General features: G+C 44.3%; 1 protein-coding gene across 1 annotated transcript; it reads right to left on the bottom strand.

Annotated features, from left to right (window-relative positions):
• Nucleotides 1-771: 771 nt before the first annotated feature.
• LOC109752345 (histone-lysine N-methyltransferase ATXR6) lies at nucleotides 772-2,533 on the bottom strand. Its single transcript, XM_020311235.4, has 5 exons — nucleotides 2,171-2,533; nucleotides 1,755-2,071; nucleotides 1,554-1,654; nucleotides 1,243-1,455; nucleotides 772-1,151 (listed from the first exon to the last, which is right to left on the bottom strand). Exons 1-5 carry the CDS (start codon nucleotides 2,472-2,474, stop codon nucleotides 992-994), a joined length of 1,095 nt encoding a protein of 364 aa, XP_020166824.1. The 5' UTR covers nucleotides 2,475-2,533; the 3' UTR covers nucleotides 772-991.
• Nucleotides 2,534-18,277: the final 15,744 nt, after the last annotated feature.

Here is an 18,277-nt window from a genome sequence, read left to right on the forward strand (position 1 = left end):
TGTGTATGTATTGCTGATTTTCAGTGTGTTGCATGAAAGCAGATTTTTTATTTGTTTGCTGCACATGAGTAGATTCACTTGATGCGTCGATAATCATTATGTATGGTCAAGTATTTTGTAGAACTTCATATTCGCGGCAACTTGCACAAATAACGGGCTGAAACAATTGTTCCATCTACTAGACTACTCCAAGGGCTATTTCAAACTTTACACCATTCACCACTCAGAATAAACTGATATCCATAAGTTTGTTCTAAACCCATCCTCACAAATTTGACAAGCTTATTCTCACCACAGCTTATGTTGGACCTAACTGGACATCTAGACATACGCACAATCCTAAGCCGTTTCGAACTTTGATTCAACATTTCAGATGCCCCTATGCCTCGCTCTAGAAAGAAAAGAAAAAAAAACTGCTAAGCTCAGCCCTACAGCCCTGTGAGTTTCACTTGACTTGCACAAATAAGTGACATCTTGGATACCTTCAGTTAAGCTTTTAAAACTAACTATGAATACCATTTTAATTGTCCAAAATATTGAAAACATATGTACAGATTTGTTTTAAAAGATATTTATAATTTTTAAAATACTGTAAATATATTGTGTTATGAATTAGTGGAACCCCATCTTGAGGACCATGCCAACTGTCTCTAAAGTCATTTATTTGTAACATTGATACGGAGGGAGTAGCACAATATATTTCATCTTCTTTTGGCATTTGTACCTTTGAACAAAAACATTGACAAAGAGCAATTACACCAGACACAGGCATGAACAGAACAACCCATTTGCCATTGCATTCCATTCCATTGGATACACAATGTTTACAATTCCCCTTTTCCCCTTTTCCAAGTTAAAAATTTCCAGATCTATCAACCACTTAGATGACTCTACATGTTGAGTTTTGGGGGAATGGGATCATCACAATTGTTTTCCTATGACTACAGATAAAATGAATATGCAGATTGCAGACTAAGCATCAGCTCATGTGTCATACAAAATGGTGAGTTGGGTACTCGTGCTCGTCACCGTTGTAGTCGTAGTACAGCCTCTCCCCCTTGGAGATGTCCCTGTTGGCCACCAGGAGACAGTGGCACTCGCCGTCGATGGCGAACCGCACGCACTTGAGGTTCTGCTTCTTCCTGCCTTCCCTGCAATGGTCATCATCACGCAAATTTTTTCAGGCATGGTTCCTAACAATGCGTAAATGCACGGTGGTGGTCAGAGGAAGAGAATGCTTACGGCGTGTGGTTGTTGATCCCGTTGATGAACCGCGCAATGTTGCTCCGCTTGTCGGGGCAGATGACCAGGCTCTTGGATGGGGGCGCGGCGGAGAGCAGGGTCATCATGCTGTCGCCGTCGTCGTGCTCGCGGTTTGTAAGGTAGTCCACATCGCCGACGTACTCGGTGATGATGGTCAGGTCCTTGATGTGCCTGTCTGCCTCGACCGTGAATCTGTCCGAGAAATTTCCACACAATCATCATCAGTGCCCGAAGGATTCTGAAGAACAAGTTCAGAAATGAGCAGTGAATTTGTCGATAATGCTACTAACCCTTCCACTGGATCGAAGACGACGAGGAGAGGGGGCCATTCCCCTTGCTCCATCATCCTCTTGCACAGGCTCAAGGTCTCTGCATCCTCCCTCGGCAGCACCTGAGATGAAATGTCAACCGAGATTTCAGCAAAACTGAAATGGCGTCGCGACACTGAATTTAATGGAGATCGGGTGGTGGAATTGGGGGAAGCGTCTGACCTGCATCCCTCCCGCCTCGAGGGCGGACTGGTTGGCGGAGCGGGGCGCCATGCCGGGCACGTAGGTGAGGTCGTTGCTGAAGACGGCGCCGGTGGCCGTGAGCGCGGTGGCGAGCGAGGCCATCTGCGTGAGGCGCCGGACGGGGTCCTCGCTGGGGGTGAAGGGCAGCAGCTTCCGGCTCTTCTTCTTGGACACCACCAGCGCGGTGGCGGCCTTCCGCTTCCTCTTCTTCCCCTCCGGCGGATCGGCGGCCACGGCCGCCGGGCGGCGCTGGATCTTGAAGAAATCGACGATCTTCGTCTGGATCAGCGGGAACTCTGCAACCAAATCACGAGATCCAAATCAGCAAACGAGCAAACGAGCAGATCCAATCCAGAAATGGTCAACGAGATAGGAATCTGTTTTAATCTACTTACGTTTGGGCATCTTGGTCTGGACGACGGCGGCGGATTTGGCCGACGACGAGGTGGTGGCGGCGGCGGCGCAGGAGGGGCAGAACCAGTCGCCGGCGGGCACGCGCGGGAGGATGGGGCGGAGGCAGAAGATGTGGAGGCCGCGGTCGCAGCCGTCGCAGAGCAGCAGCTCGTCCGCGTGGCGGCCGGACCCGCACGCCTCGCACCTGACGCCGCCGTCGTCTTTGTCGGCCGCCGGAACCCTGGGCCGCCTGGAGGCCGGGCGCCCCGCGCGCGTCCGGTGGCGCTGCTGCGTGGCGGGGCCCATCTACGGCGCGCGTCCGAGGGAGGCCGAGGGGGGGCTGGGGAGCGGGAGACGGAGGGGGGCGGGGGAGGGGAGGGCGGCTTGGGTCAGGTGGGTTGCCGTCAAGGGCTTGTGGAGGGGGGAGAAGTAGCCGGAGAACGGCGGGAGAAGGGGGGCGGGTTTTGGCGCGAACGGGGCTGCTCGGCTTCGGCTTCGCGGGAAGCCGAGCGAGCGCGCGCCGCGTTTCGTCACGCGGGTTCGGGTTTTGGCGCGAATCGGCGGGCCTGGGTGAGCGCCTGTGTCTCTATGGGCCGTCAGGGGGCCTGGGGAACCCTGCGTTTCTATGGGCCGTCCGAGCCGGTAAAAATGGGTGCTCCTTTATTCATCCCCGCTTGAAGCGAGATGGAAGAAGCTAGCATCGCCCCAAGCGAGCGTAAAAGTACGGTGTCAAATCACCTAAAAAAAAGGTACGGTGTCAAATTATAACGCAACATACATGACAGATTCGACACGTACCCATGATGGTTTTGCTCTAGCCTGTGATGGATTAGAACCGTCATGGATTAACAAATTTCTTGTAGTGTATCTTCTCCTTTAATGCCTTGTATCGGTTGATCGTATGGGTCTGTCCCATCCCATAGTTAGAGATCTACGGGGAACCTGAGCCTTCTTAGCGTTTTGAGAATTGTGGCCATTCGATCTGCCCCTGGGATGAGCTCGACTGTTTGATATAATTTGGAACAGGAGCAATGACGAGTTCTTTTTTCGCCTCACCTCAGGCTATTGATTTCACCAAGAAGTGGGACTGATAGTCTTGGGTCGTGACTGTCAGCCCACTGCCTTGCATCAACCTTAATCCGGTCTATGATTTTCTTTGCAGCGGCGTGCGAGTGTGGTCAAAAACTCTCTCGTCCCTCTCTCAACTTTTAAAGATGTTCACGCAACTAGCAGTCAAAAAATATTCGAACACTTCAAAAATATGTCCGTGATATTTTTTTGAAAACAATTATACTATGTAAAAAAGTGTGCATACTTTTAGAATTTTTTAACATTTATTTAAAATGTTTTAACATGTATTAAATAAATAAAAATTCAAAATATGTATTTGAAATATGTACATCACGCACTTTAAAAATGTTCAACGTGTGTCAAATAAATGTTCCACGAGTATATGAAAAATGTGAAATATGTATTGAAGAAAGTAGACATGTGTTAAAAAACCCAAAGAAACCCGTTGAAGAAACACAGAAAAAAACAAGAGAAAATCAACGCGACAAACTAAATAAACGAGCTAAAACCAAAAGAAACACTGAAAGAAAACCGAATAAAACATCAGAACAAAATAGTGTGACCGGGCCGGCCCACTAAGAGAAAATTTCAAGGTGGCACTATCTTCCAGGTCGCAATAACCGACGTATAGCTCTGGGTAAAATGCTCCTCAAAAGAAGAAGAAAAAAAGCTCTGGGGTAAAAAGTCCGGTATTATCCTAGTCACGGTGGAGAATAACTTACACTAGTAACATACACGTTATTCTAGACTATATTATTATCTGCATAGTGCTTACATTGTTGCTTTTCATAAAACACGTGAACAAGTACATATCCAAAACTTGTACTCCTGGGAACAATGTCATCGCGTCTAGACTATGGTTGATCACACAACATGACATGTGAACTTTTGTTAATAATTGTAGATTGCTGCCGTCTCTTTGGGGCATCGAGATTAGTGTTTCTCATCATGTGGCGAGATTTGGTGTCAGATGTTTCTGATCTATTCAAGGGTTTAGCAAAGACGATTGCGGCTTTAGGGTGCTGATACTTAGGGGCACATGCACGAAGACTTTTCAGTTGTCATCGATAAGGTTAAGCCGGCTTCGATACGAGCGCGACGACAACGTCATGTCGGCTGCTCGTTCTAACGGCAGTAGTGGTCGTTCGGTGGTCTCAAAATCTCGATGCATTTTTTATTATGTTTGAGGTGATTTGTTCTTCCGGTGATTTTTGGTAATAGATCTGGATCATTTTCGCATAAAAGTTATAAACATATATTTTACAATTGATGCTGGACTTGGAAACATTTTTTTAATATAATACAGACGCAGACGCTCATATATACGTACATACGCTCATCCCTATGAACTTACGCACGCATAAACTACCCCATGAACACCTGTGAGAGACTGAGACGGCACATCATCTTAAGATTGACGTTGTTGATGTATGACTATGGACGATATGCCTGCTCATCAAGTGCAAGCCCAAAAAATGAATCGCACCACAAAAGAGCAACAAAACAAGCAATCCAACTAGCAAAGGCAAAAACAAATATTATGGACAATACAGAGGCGGAGTATCTGCTCTTGAGTTCAAAATCTCGTTCATGAATAGTAAAGTTTTAAATAGCAAAAAAAAAATCTGATTTTTTTATAAGGTAAACTTTGACAAATTTTTATGTGCTTGTAAAAAATTATCAAGAAATGACATTCGTGGAAGTCGTGGCAAAAAAATCAATCCTCCTAAAATGCTAGATTTGAATGCATTTTCGAGTGTTGATTTTGATTTTTTCCATGACTTCCACAAATGTCATTTAGTGATGAAAATTTGTCGAGAACACAAAAACATTTATTATATTTTTACTGTTAATTCAGGCATCTCCAACATTGACCCCCAAACCGGATACCGTATTGATAACCCACAAGTATAGGGGATCGCAACAGTTTTCGAGGATAAAGTATTCAACCCAAATTTATAGATTCGACGGAAGGGGAGCCAAATAATATTTGAAGGTATTAGCAGCTGAGTTGTCAATTCAACCACACCTGGAGATTAATTATCTGCAGCAAAGTGATCAGTAGCAAAGTAGTTTGATAGTAGTGACAGCAGCAACGGTAACAGTATCAGGGACAGCAGTAATTTTGTAGCAAGTGTAACAGTGATGATAGCAGTAGTAACTTAGCAGAAACAATATAAGATAAATTCGTAGGCATTTGATCGGTGACTTGTTGGATGACATTCATCATGTGACAGTTATAACCTAGGGCGATACGGCACTAGCTCCAGTTCATCGATATAATGTAGGCATGTATTCCGTAAATAGTCATACGTGCTTTATTAAAAGAACTTGCATGACATCTTTTGTCCTACCCTCCCGTGGCAGCGGGGTCCATATTGGAAACTAAGGGATATTAAGGCATCCTTTTAATAGAGAACCGGAACAAAGCATTAACACATAGTGAATACATAAACTCCTCAAACTACGGTCATCACCGGGAGTGGGCCTGGTTGTTGTCACTTCGGGGTTGCCGGGTCATAACACGTAGTAGGTGACTATAACTTGCAAGATCGGATCTAAAACATGGATATAATGATGAATTCATAAACGGTTCAGATCTGAGTTCATGGCACCCGGGCCCAAAGTGACAAGCATTAAGCACAACAAAGTCATAGCAACATCAATCTAAGAACATAGTGGATACTAGGGATCAGGCCCTAACAAAACTAACTCGATTACATGATGAATCTCATCCAACTCCTCACCGACCAGCGAGCCTATGAAGGAATTACTCACTCCCGGTGGGGAGCATCATAGAATTGGCGATGGAGTTTGGTTGGTGATGGCGAAGAATGAAGATCCCCCTCTCCGAAGCCCCAAACGGACTCCAAAACTGCCCTCCCGAGGAAGAACAGGGCTTGGCGGCGGCTCCATCTCGTGAAACGCGATAATTCTTTTTCTCTGATTTTTTCTGGAAATATGTGATTTTATAGTATCAGGGGGGTCATGAGCGGGGCCATCAGGTGGGTACAACCTACCTGGGCGCGCTAGGAGAGTAGGGCGCGCCCTGGTGGGTTGTGCCCACCCAGGGGCCCCTCTCTGGTGGACAATACAGAGGCGGAGTATCTGCTCTTGAGTTCAAATGCTCGTTCATGAATAGTAAAGTTTTAAATAGCAAAAAAAAATCTGATTTTTTATAAGGTAAACTTTGACAAATTTTTTATGTGCTTGTAAAAAATTATCAAGAAATGACATTCGTGGAAGTCGTGGCAAAAAAATCAATCCTCCTAAAAAGCTAGATTTGAATGCATTTTCGAGTGTTGATTTTGATTTTTTCCATGACTTCCACAAATGTCATTTAGTGATGAAAATTTGTCGAGAACACAAAAACATTTATTATATTTTTACTGTTAATTCAGGCATCTCCAACATTGACCCCCAAACCGGATACCGTATTGATAACCCACAAGTATAGGGGATCGCAACAGTTTTCGAGGATAGAGTATTCAACCCAAATTTATAGATTCGACGCAAGGGGAGCCAATATTTGAAGGTATTAGCAGCTGAGTTGTCAATTCAACCACACCTGGAGATTAATTATCTGCAGCAAAGTGATCAGTAGCAAAGTAGTTTGATAGTAGTGACAGCAGCAATGGTAACAGTATCAGGGACAGCAGTAATTTTGTAGCAAGTGTAACAGTGATGATAGCAGTAGTAACTTAGCAGAAACAATATAAGATAAATTCGTAGGCATTTGATCGGTGACTTGTTGGATGACATTCATCATGTGACAGTTATAACCTAGGGCGATACGGCACTAGCTCCAGTTCATCGATATAATGTAGGCATGTATTCCGTAAATAGTCATACGTGCTTTATTAAAAGAACTTGCATGGCATCTTTTCTCCTACCCTCCCGTGGCAGCGGGGTCCATATTGGAAACTAAGGGATATTAAGGCATCATTTTAATAGAGAACCGGAACAAAGCATTAACACATAGTGAATACATAAACTCCTCAAACTACGGTCATCACCGGGAGTGGGCCTGGTTGTTGTCACTTCGGGGTTGCCGGGTCATAACACGTAGTAGGTGACTATAACTTGCAAGATCGGATCTAAAACATGGATATAATGATGAATTCATAAACAGTTCAGATCTGAGTTCATGGCACCCGGACCCAAAGTGACAAGCATTAAGCACAACAAAGTCATAGCAACATCAATCTAAGAACATAGTGGATACTAGGGATCAGGCCCTAACAAAACTAACTCGATTACATGATGAATCTCATCCAACTCCTCACCGACCAGCGAGCCTACGAAGGAATTACTCACTCCCGGTGGGGAGCATCATAAAATTGGCGATGGAGTTTGGTTGGTGATGACGAAGAACGAAGATCCCCCTCTCCGAAGCCCCAAACGGACTCCAGAACTGCCCTCCCGAGGAAGAACAGGGCTTGGCGGCGGCTCCGTCTCGTGAAACGCGATAATTCTTTTTCCCTAATTTTTTCTGGAAATATGTGATTTTATAGTATCAGGGGGGTCATGAGCGGGGCCATCGGGTGGGTACAACCTACCTGGGCGCGCTAGGAGAGTAGGGCGTGCCCTGGTGGGTTGTGCCCACCCAGGGGCCCCTCTCTGGTGGACAATACAGAGGCGGAGTATCTGCTCTTGAGTTCAAATGCTCGTTCATGAATAGTAAAGTTTTAAATAGCAAAAAAAATCTGATTTTTTATAAGGTAAACTTTGAAAAAAAATATGTGCTTGTAAAAAATTATCAAGAAATGACATTCGTGGAAGTCGTGGCAAAAAAATCAATCCTCCTAAAAAGCTAGATTTGAATGCATTTTCGAGTGTTGATTTTGATTTTTTCCATGACTTCCACAAATGTCATTTAGTGATGAAAATTTGTCGAGAACACAAAAACATTTATTATATTTTTACTGTTAATTCAGGCATCTCCAACATTAACCCCCAAACCGGATACCGTATTGATAACCCACAAGTATAGGGGATCGCAACATTTTTCGAAGATAGAGTATTAAACCCAAATTTATAGATTCGACGCAAGGGGAGCCAAATAATATTTGAAGGTATTAGCAGCTGAGTTGTCAATTCAACCACACCTGGAGATTAATTATCTGCAACAAAGTGATCAGTAGCAAAGTAGTTTGATAGTAGTGACAGCAGCAACGGTAACAGTATCAGGGACAACAGTAATTTTGTAGCAAGTGTAACAGTCATGATAGCAGTAGTAACTTAGCAGAAACAATATAAGATAAATTCGTAGGCATTTGATCGGTGACTTGTTGGATGACATTCATCATGTGACAGTTATAACCTAGGGCGATACGGCACTAGCTCCAGTTCATCGATATAATGTAGGCATGTATTCCGTAAATAGTCATACGTGCTTTATTAAAAGAACTTGCATGACATCTTTTGTCCTACCCTCCCGTGGCAGCGGGGTCCATATTGGAAACTAAGGGATATTAAGGCATCCTTTTAATAGAGAACCGGAACAAAGCATTAACACATAGTGAATACATAAACTCCTCAAACTACGGTCATCACCGGGAGTGGGCCTGGTTGTTGTCACTTCGGGGTTGCCGGGTCATAACACGTAGTAGGTGACTATAACTTGCAAGATCGGATCTAAAACATGGATATAATGATGAATTCATAAACGGTTCAGATCTGAGTTCATGGCACCCGGGCCCAAAGTGACAAGCATTAAGCACAACAAAGTCATAGCAACATCAATCTAAGAACATAGTGGATACTAGGGATCAGGCCCTAACAAAACTAACTCGATTACATGATGAATCTCATCCAACTCCTCACCGACCAGCGAGCCTATGAAGGAATTACTCACTCCCGGTGGGGAGCATCATAGAATTGGCGATGGAGTTTGGTTGGTGATGACGAAGAACGAAGATCCCCCTCTCCGAAGCCCCAAACGGACTCCAGAACTGCCCTCCCGAGGAAGAACAGGGCTTGGCGGCGGCTCCATCTCGTGAAACGCGATAATTCTTTTTCCCTGATTTTTTCTGGAAATATGTGATTTTATAGTATCAGGGGGGTCATGAGCGGGGCCATCAGGTGGGTACAACCTACCTGGGCGCGCTAGGAGAGTAGGGCGCGCCCTGGTGGGTTGTGCCCACCCAGGGGCCCCTCTCTGGTGGACAATACAGAGGCGGAGTATCTGCTCTTGAGTTCAAATGCTCGTTCATGAATAGTAAAGTATTAAATAGCAAAAAAAATCTGATTTTTTTATAAGGTAAACTTTGACAAATTTTTTATGTGCTTGTAAAAAATTATCAAGAAATGACATTCGTGGAAGTCGTGGCAAAAAAATCAATCCTCCTAAAATGCTAGATTTGAATGCATTTTCGAGTGCTGATTTTGATTTTTTTCCATGACTTCCACAAATGTCATTTAGTGATGAAAATTTGTCGAGAACACAAAAACATTTATTATATTTTTACTGTTAATTCAGGCATCTCCAACATTGACCCCCAAACCGGATACCGTATTGATAACCCACAAGTATAGGGGATCGCAACAGTTTTCGAGGATAGAGTATTCAACCCAAATTTATAGATTCGACGCAAGGGGAGCCAAATAATATTTGAAGGTATTAGCAGCTGAGTTGTCAATTCAACCACACCTGGAGATTAATTATCTGCAGCAAAGTGATCAGTAGCAAAGTAGTTTGATAGTAGTGACAGCAGCAACGGTAACAGTATCAGGGACAGCAGTAATTTTGTAGCAAGTGTAACAGTGATGATAGCAGTAGTAACTTAGCAGAAATAATATAAGATAAATTCGTAGGCATTTGATCGGTGACTTGTTGGATGATATTCATCATGTGACAGTTATAACGTAGGGCGATACGACACTAGCTCCAGTTCATCGATATAATGTAGGCATGTATTCCGTAAATAGTCATACGTGCTTTATTAAAAGAACTTGCATGACATCTTTTGTCCTACCCTCCCGTGGCAGCGGGGTACATATTGGAAACTAAGGGATATTAAGGCATCCTTTTAATAGAGAACCGGAACAAAGCATTAACACATAGTGAATACATAAACTCCTCAAACTACGGTCATCACCGGGAGTGGGCCTGGTTGTTGTCACTTCGGGGTTGCTGGGTCATAACACGTAGTAGGTGACTATAACTTGCAAGATCGGATCTAAAACATGGATATAATGATGAATTCATAAACGGTTCAGATCTGAGTTCATGGCACCCGGGCCCAAAGTGACAAGCATTAAGCACAACAAAGTCATAGCAACATCAATCTAAGAACATAGTGGATACTAGGGATCAGGCCCTAACAAAACTAACTCGATTACATGATGAATCTCATCCAACTCCTCACCGACCAGCGAGCCTATGAAGGAATTACTCACTCCCGGTGGGGAGCATCATAGAATTGGCGATGGAGTTTGGTTGGTGATGACGAAGAACGAAGATCCCCCTCTCCGAAGCCCCAAACGGACTCCAGAACTGCCCTCCCGAGGAAGAACAGGGCTTGGCGGCGGCTCCATCTCGTGAAACGCGATAATTCTTTTTCCCTGATTTTTTCTGGAAATATGTGATTTTATAGTATCAGGGGGGTCATGAGCGGGGCCATCAGGTGGGTACAACCTACCTGGGCGCGCTAGGAGAGTAGGGCGCGCCCTGGTGGGTTGTGCCCACCCAGGGGCCCCTCTTTGGTGGACAATACAGAGGCGGAGTATCTGCTCTTGAGTTCAAATGCTCGTTCATGAATAGTAAAGTTTTAAATAGCAAAAAAAAATCTGATTTTTTTATAAGGTAAACTTTGACAAATTTTTTATGTGCTTGTAAAAAATTATCAAGAAATGACATTCGTGGAAGTCGTGGCAAAAAAATCAATCCTCCTAAAATGCTAGATTTGAATGCATTTTCGAGTGCTGATTTTGATTTTTTCCATGACTTCCACAAATGTCATTTAGTGATGAAAATTTGTCGAGAACACAAAAACATTTATTATATTTTTACTGTTAGTTCAGGCATCTCCAACATTGACCCCCAAACCGGATACCGTATTGATAACCCACAAGTATAGGGGATCGCAACAGTTTTCGAGGATAGAGTATTCAACCCAAATTTATAGATTCGACGCAAGGGGAGCCAAATAATATTTGAAGGTATTAGCAGCTGAGTTGTCAATTCAACCACACCTGGAGATTAATTATCTGCAGCAAAGTGATCAGTAGCAAAGTAGTTTGATAGTAGTGACAGCAGCAACGGTAACAGTATCAGGGACAGCAGTAATTTTGTAGCAAGTGTAACAGTGATGATAGCAGTAGTAACTTAGCAGAAATAATATAAGATAAATTCGTAGGCATTTGATCGGTGACTTGTTGGATGATATTCATCATGTGACAGTTATAACCTAGGGCGATACGGCACTAGCTCCAGTTCATCGATATAATGTAGGCATGTATTCCGTAAATAGTCATACGTGCTTTATTAAAAGAACTTGCATGACATCTTTTGTCCTACCCTCCCGTGGCAGCGGGGTCCATATTGGAAACTAAGGGATATTAAGGCATCATTTTAATAGAGAACCGGAACAAAGCATTAACACATAGTGAATACATAAACTCCTCAAACTACGGTCATCACCGGGAGTGGGCCTGGTTGTTGTCACTTCGGGGTTGCCGGGTCATAACACGTAGTAGGTGACTATAACTTGCAAGATCGGATCTAAAACATGGATATAATGATGAATTCATAAACGGTTCAGATCTGAGTTCATGGCACCCGGGCCCAAAGTGACAAGCATTAAGCACAACAAAGTCATAGCAACATCAATCTAAGAACATAGTGGATACTAGGGATCAGGCCCTAACAAAACTAACTCGATTACATGATGAATCTCATCCAACTCCTCACCGACCAGCGAGCCTATGAAGGAATTACTCACTCCCGGTGGGGAGCATCATAGAATTGGCGATGGAGTTTGGTTGGTGATGACGAAGAACGAAGATCCCCCTCTCCGAAGCCCCAAACGGACTCCAGAACTGCCCTCCCGAGGAAGAACAGGGCTTGGCGGCGGCTCCATCTCGTGAAACGCGATAATTCTTTTTCCCTGATTTTTTCTGGAAATATGTGATTTTATAGTATCAGGGGGGTCATGAGCGGGGCCATCAGGTGGGTACAACCTACCTGGGCGCGCTAGGAGAGGAGGGCGCGTCCTGGTGGGTTGTGCCCACCCAGGGGCCCCTCTCTGGTGGTTGTTGGCTCCAAAAATCCTCTTTTATTTCATTAAAAATCATCGCGAAGTTTCACTTTATTCTGAGAACTTTTATTTCCGCACAAAAACAACACCATGATAGTTCTGCTGAAAATAGCGACAGTCCGGGGTTAGTTTCATTCAAATCATGCAAAATAGAGTCCAAAAGAAGAGGAAAGCGTGAGAAAAAGTAGATACGTTGGAGGCGTATCACGTATCCATCCGCGGACCGGTGGAGACCAGTGTGCGGACACTGATACAGGAACCGGTGAACCAAAGCTAGCTGCAAACGTCCGGGCACATTTGATGCAAATTTAAACAAACTTGACAACTTTTATTCAAATTTTGATAATTTTTACATGAAACCAGATGATTTTCATCTAAACTGGAGCACATTAATTACATTTCTGAGATATTTCAACTAAACTACAGAGGACTAGGCTATTCTAACCTAGTCTAATAGATCTCCGGCAGCCGCTGCGTCCATTTCCATCGACATGTCTTCCCCATCTTCGGCAGCAAGCTCGTCGGCCGGCCAAGAGACCTGGTTGCTGAAGCTTCAGCAGGAAAGGAAGAATAGCCTCCACCTCCACGAAGCGAGCAAGCTAATCAGCTGACGATGATGAGCCCGCCAAGCTTAGGTTCAGCGGGAGGGAATGAGTAGTGGCCTCTACCTCCGTGAAGTGGGTAAGCTCACCGACTGTGCGGCCCGACAAGACGGTGGTGGTGGCCTTTCTGGGACCCAAGCGGCGGTGGCCTCCCATGTTCTACTCTTCCTCGCTATCGGTAGCGGTCGTGGCCGTGCCGGCAGTTGGGGAACGTAGTAATTTCAAAAAAATTCCTACGCACACGCAAGATCATGGTGATGCATAGCAACGAGAGGGGAGAGAGTTGTCCACGTACCCTCGTAGACCGAAAGCGGAAGCGTTAGCACAACGCGGTTGATGTAGTCGTACGTCTTCACGATCCGATCGATCAAGTACCGAACGCACGGCACCTCCGAGTTCAGCACACGTTCAGCCCGATGACGTTCCTCGAACTCCGATCCAGCCGAGTGTTGAGGGAGAGTTTCGTCAGCACGACGGCGTGGTGACGATGATGATGTTCTACCGACGCAGGGCTTTGCCTAAGCACCGCTACAGTATTATCGAGGTGGACTATGGTGGAAGGGGGCACCGCACACGGCTAAAAGATCAAATCAATTGTTGTGTCTCTAGGGTGCCTCCCCGCCCCCATATATAAAAGAGCAAAGGGGGAGGTGCGGCCGGCCAGGAGGGGGCGTGCCAGGAGGAGTCCCACTCCCACCGGGAGTAGGACTCCCTCCCTTTTCCTTGTTGGATTAGGAGTGGAGGGGGAAAGAGGAGGGAGAGAGGAAAAAAAGGGGGGCACCACCCCCCTCTCCTTGTCCTATTCGGACTAGGGGAAGGGGCGCGTGGCCCTGCCCTGGCCGCCTCTCCTCTTCTCCACAAAGGCCCACTATGGCCCATTAAGCCCCAGGGGGTTCCGGTAACCCCTCGGTACTCCGGTAAAATCCCGATTTCATCCGGAACACTTCCGATATCCAAATATAGGCTTCCAATATATCAATCTTCATGTCTCGACCATTTCGAGACTCCTCGCCATGTCCGTGATCACATCCGGGACTCCGAACAACCTTCGGTACATCAAAACTCATAAACTCATAATATAACCGTCATCGAAACTTTAAGCGTGCGGACCCTACGGGTTCGAGAACTATGTAGACATGACCGAGACACGTCTCCGGTCAATAACCAATAGTGGAACCTGGATGCTCATATTGACTCCCACATATTCTACGAAGATCTTTATTGGTCAGACCGCATAACAACATATGTTGTTCCCTTTGTCATCGGTATGTTACTTTCCCGAGATTCGATCGTCGGTATCTCAATACCTAGTTCAATCTTGTTACCGGCAAGTCTCTTTACTCGTTCCGTAATACATCATCCCGCAACTAACTCATTAGTTGCAATGCTTGCAAGGCTTATAGTGATGTGCATTACCCAGTGGGCCCAGAGATACCTCTCCGACAATCGGAGTGACAAATCCTAATCTCGAAATACGCCAACCCAACAAGTACCTTTGGAGACACCTGTAGAGCACCTTTATAATCACCCAGTTATGTTGTGACATTTGGTAGCACACAAAGTGTTCCTCCGGTAAACGGGAGTTGCATAATCTCATAGTCATAGGAACATGTATAAGTCATAAAGAAAGCAATAGCAACATACTAAACGATCGAGTGCTAAGATAACGGAATGGGTCAAGTCAATCACATCATTCTCCTAATGATGTGATCCTGTTAATCAAATTACAACCCATGTCTATGGCTAGGAAACATAACCATCTTTGATCAACGAGCTAGTCATGTAGAGGCATACTAGTGACACTCTGTTTGTCTATGTATTCACACAAGTATTATTTCCGGTTAATACAATTCTAGCATGAATAATAAACATTTATCATGATATAAGGAAATAAATAATAACTTTATTATTGCCTCTAGGGCATATTTCCTTCAGTCTCCCACTTGCACTAGAGTCAATAATCTAGATTACACAGTAATGATTCTAACACCCATGGAGCCTTGGTGCTGATCATGTTTTGCTCGTGGAAGAGGCTTAGTCAACGGGTCTGCAACATTCAGATCCGTATGTATCTTGCAAATTTCTATGTCTCCCACCTGGACTAGATCCCGGATGGAATTGAAGCGTCTCTTGATGTGCTTGGTTCTCTTGTGAAATCTGGATTCCTTCGCCAAGGCATTTGCACCAGTATTGTCACAAAAGATTTTCATTGGACCTGATGCACTAGGTATGACACCTAGATCGGATATGAACTCCTTCATCCAGACTCCTTCATTTGCTGCTTCCGAAGCAGCTATGTACTCCGCTTCACACGTAGATCCCGCCACAACGCTTTGTTTAGAACTGCACCAACTGACAGCTCCACCGTTCAATGTAAACACGTATCCGGTTTGCGATTTAGAATCGTCCGGATCAGTGTCAAAGCTTGCATCGACGTAACCATTTACGACTAGCTCTTTGTCACCTCCATAAACGAGAAACATATCCTTAGTCCTTTTCAGGTATTTCAGGATGTTCTTGACCACTGTCCAGTGATCCACTCCTGGATTACTTTGGTACCTCCCTGCTAGACTTATAGCAAGGCACACATCAGGTCTGGTACACAGCATTGCATACATGATAGAGCCTATGGCTGAAGCATAGGGAACATCTTTCATTTTCTCTCTATCTTCTGGAGTGGTCGGGCATTGAGTCTTACTCAACTTCACACCTTGTAACACAGGCAAGAACCCTTTATTTGCTTGATCCATTTTGAACTTCTTCAAAACTTTGTCAGGGTATGTGCTTTGTGAAAGTCCAATTAAGCGTCTTGATCTATCTCTATAGATCTTGATGCCCAATATATAAGCAGCTTCACCGAGGTCTTTCATTGAAAAACTCCTATTCAAGTATCCCTTTATGCTATCCAGAAATTCTATATCATTTCCAATCAACAATATGTCATCCACATATAATATCAGAAATGCTACAGAGCTCCCACTCACTTTCTTGTAAACACAGGCTTCTCCAAAAGTCTGTACAAAACCAAATGCTTTGATCACACTATCAAAGCATTTATTCCAACTCCGAGAGGCTTGCACCAGTCCATAAATGGATCGCTGGAGCTTGCACACTTTGTTAGCTCCCTTTGGATCGATAAAACCTTCTGGTTGCATCATATACAACTCTTCTTCCAGAAATCCATTCAGGAATGCAGTTTTGACATCCATTTGCCAAATTTCATAATCATAAAATGCGGCAATTGCTAACATGATTCGGACAGACTTAAGCATCGCTACGGGTGAGAAAGTCTCATCGTAGTCAATCCCTTGAACTTGTCGAAAACCTTTCGCAACAAGTCGAGCTTTATAGACAGTAACATTACCGTCAGCGTCAGTCTTCTTCTTGAAGATCCATTTATTCTCAATGGCTTGCCGATCATCGGGCAAGTCAACCAAAGTCCATACTTTGTTCTCATACATGGATCCCATCTCAGATTTCATGGCTTCAAGCCATTTTGCGGAATCTGGGCTCACCATCGCTTCTTCATAGTTCGTAAGTTCGTCATGGTCTAGTAACATAACCTCCAGAACAGGATTACCGTACCACTCTGGTGCGGATCTTACTCTGGTTGACCTACGAGGTTCAGTAACATGATCATCATCATTAACTTCCCCACTAATTGGTGTAGGCGTCACAGGAACTGGTTTCTGTGATGAACTACTTTTCAATAAGGGAGCAGGTATGGTTACCTCATCAAGTTCTACTTTCCTCCCACTCACTTCTTTCGAGAGAAACTCTTTCTCTAGAAAGGATCCATTCTTAGCAACGAATGTCTTGCCTTCGGATCTGTGATAGAAGGTGTACCCAACAGTCTCCTTTGGGTATCCTATGAAGTCACATTTCTCGATTTGGGTTCGAGCTTATCAGGTTGAAGCTTTTTCACATAAGCATCGCAGCCCCAAACTTTAAGAAACGACAACTTTGGTTTCTTGCCAAACCACAGTTCATAAGGTGTCGTCTCAACGGATTTTGATGGTGTCCTATTTAACGTGAATGCGCCCGTCTCTAAAGCATAACCCCAAAACGATAGCGGTAAATCAGTAAGAGACATCATAGATCGCACCATATCTAGTAAAGTACGATTACGACGTTCGGACACACCATTACGCTGTGGTGTTCCGGGTGGCGTGAGTTGCGAAACTATTCCGCATTGTTTCAAATGTAGACCAAACTCGTAACTCAAATATTCTCCTCCATGATCTGATTGTAGAAACTTTATTTTCTTGTTACGATGATTTTCAACTTCACTCTGAAATTCTTTGAACTTTTCAAATGTTTCAGACTTATGTTTCATTAAGTAGATATACCCATATCTGCTCAAATCATCTGTGAAGGTGAGAAAATAACGATATCCGCCACGAGCCTCAATATTCATCGGACCACATACATCTGTATGTATGATTTCCAACAAATTTGTTGCTCTCTCCATACTACCGGAGAACGGCGTTTTAGTCATCTTGCCCATGAGGCATGGTCCGCAAGTACCAAGTGATTCATAATCAAGTGATTCCAAAAGTCCATCAGTATGGAGTTTCTTCATGCGCTTTACACCAATATGATCCAAACAGCAGTGCCACAAATAAGTTGCACTATCATTATCAACTCTGCATCTTTTGGCTTCAACATTATGAATATGTGTATCACTACTATCGAGATTCATCAAAAATAGACCACTCTTCAAGGGTGCATGATCATAAAAGATATTACTCATATAAATAGAACAACCATTATTCTCAGATTTAAATGAATAACCGTCTCGCATCAAACAAGATCCAGATATAATGTTCATGCTCAACGCTGGCACCAAATAACAATTATTTAGGTCTAATACTAATCCCGAATGTAGATGTAGAGGTAGCGTGCCTACGGCGATCACATCGACTTTGGAACCGTTTCCCACGCGCATCGTCACCTTGTCCTTGGCCAGTGTTCGCTTAATCCGTAGTCCCTGTTTTGAGTTGCAAATATTAGCAACAGAACCTGTATCAAATACCCAGGTGCTATTGCGAGCTCTGGTAAGGTACACATCAATAACATGTATATCACATATACCTTTGTTCACCTTGCCATCCTTCTTATCCGCCAAATACTTGGGGCAGTTCCGCTTCCAGTGACCAGTCTGTTTGCAGTAGAA

The sequence above is a fragment of the Aegilops tauschii genome, chromosome 6 (genome assembly GCF_002575655.3).
Source record: "Aegilops tauschii subsp. strangulata cultivar AL8/78 chromosome 6, Aet v6.0, whole genome shotgun sequence".
NCBI classification, from domain to species: Eukaryota; Viridiplantae; Streptophyta; class Magnoliopsida; order Poales; family Poaceae; genus Aegilops; species Aegilops tauschii.

Excerpts from the sequence above, each read along its gene's own strand:
- LOC109752345 (XM_020311235.4), bottom strand. The coding sequence starts at position 2,474 with ATGGGCCCCGCCACGCAGCAGCGCCACCGGACGCGCGCGGGGCGCCCG. Across the intron at positions 1,655-1,754 it reads TCGAGGCGGGAGGGATGCAG|GTGCTGCCGAGGGAGGATGC; the intron begins GTCAGACGCTTC and ends ATTTCATCTCAG. Across the intron at positions 1,152-1,242 it reads GGGATCAACAACCACACGCC|GGAAGGCAGGAAGAAGCAGA; the intron begins GTAAGCATTCTC and ends TGACCATTGCAG.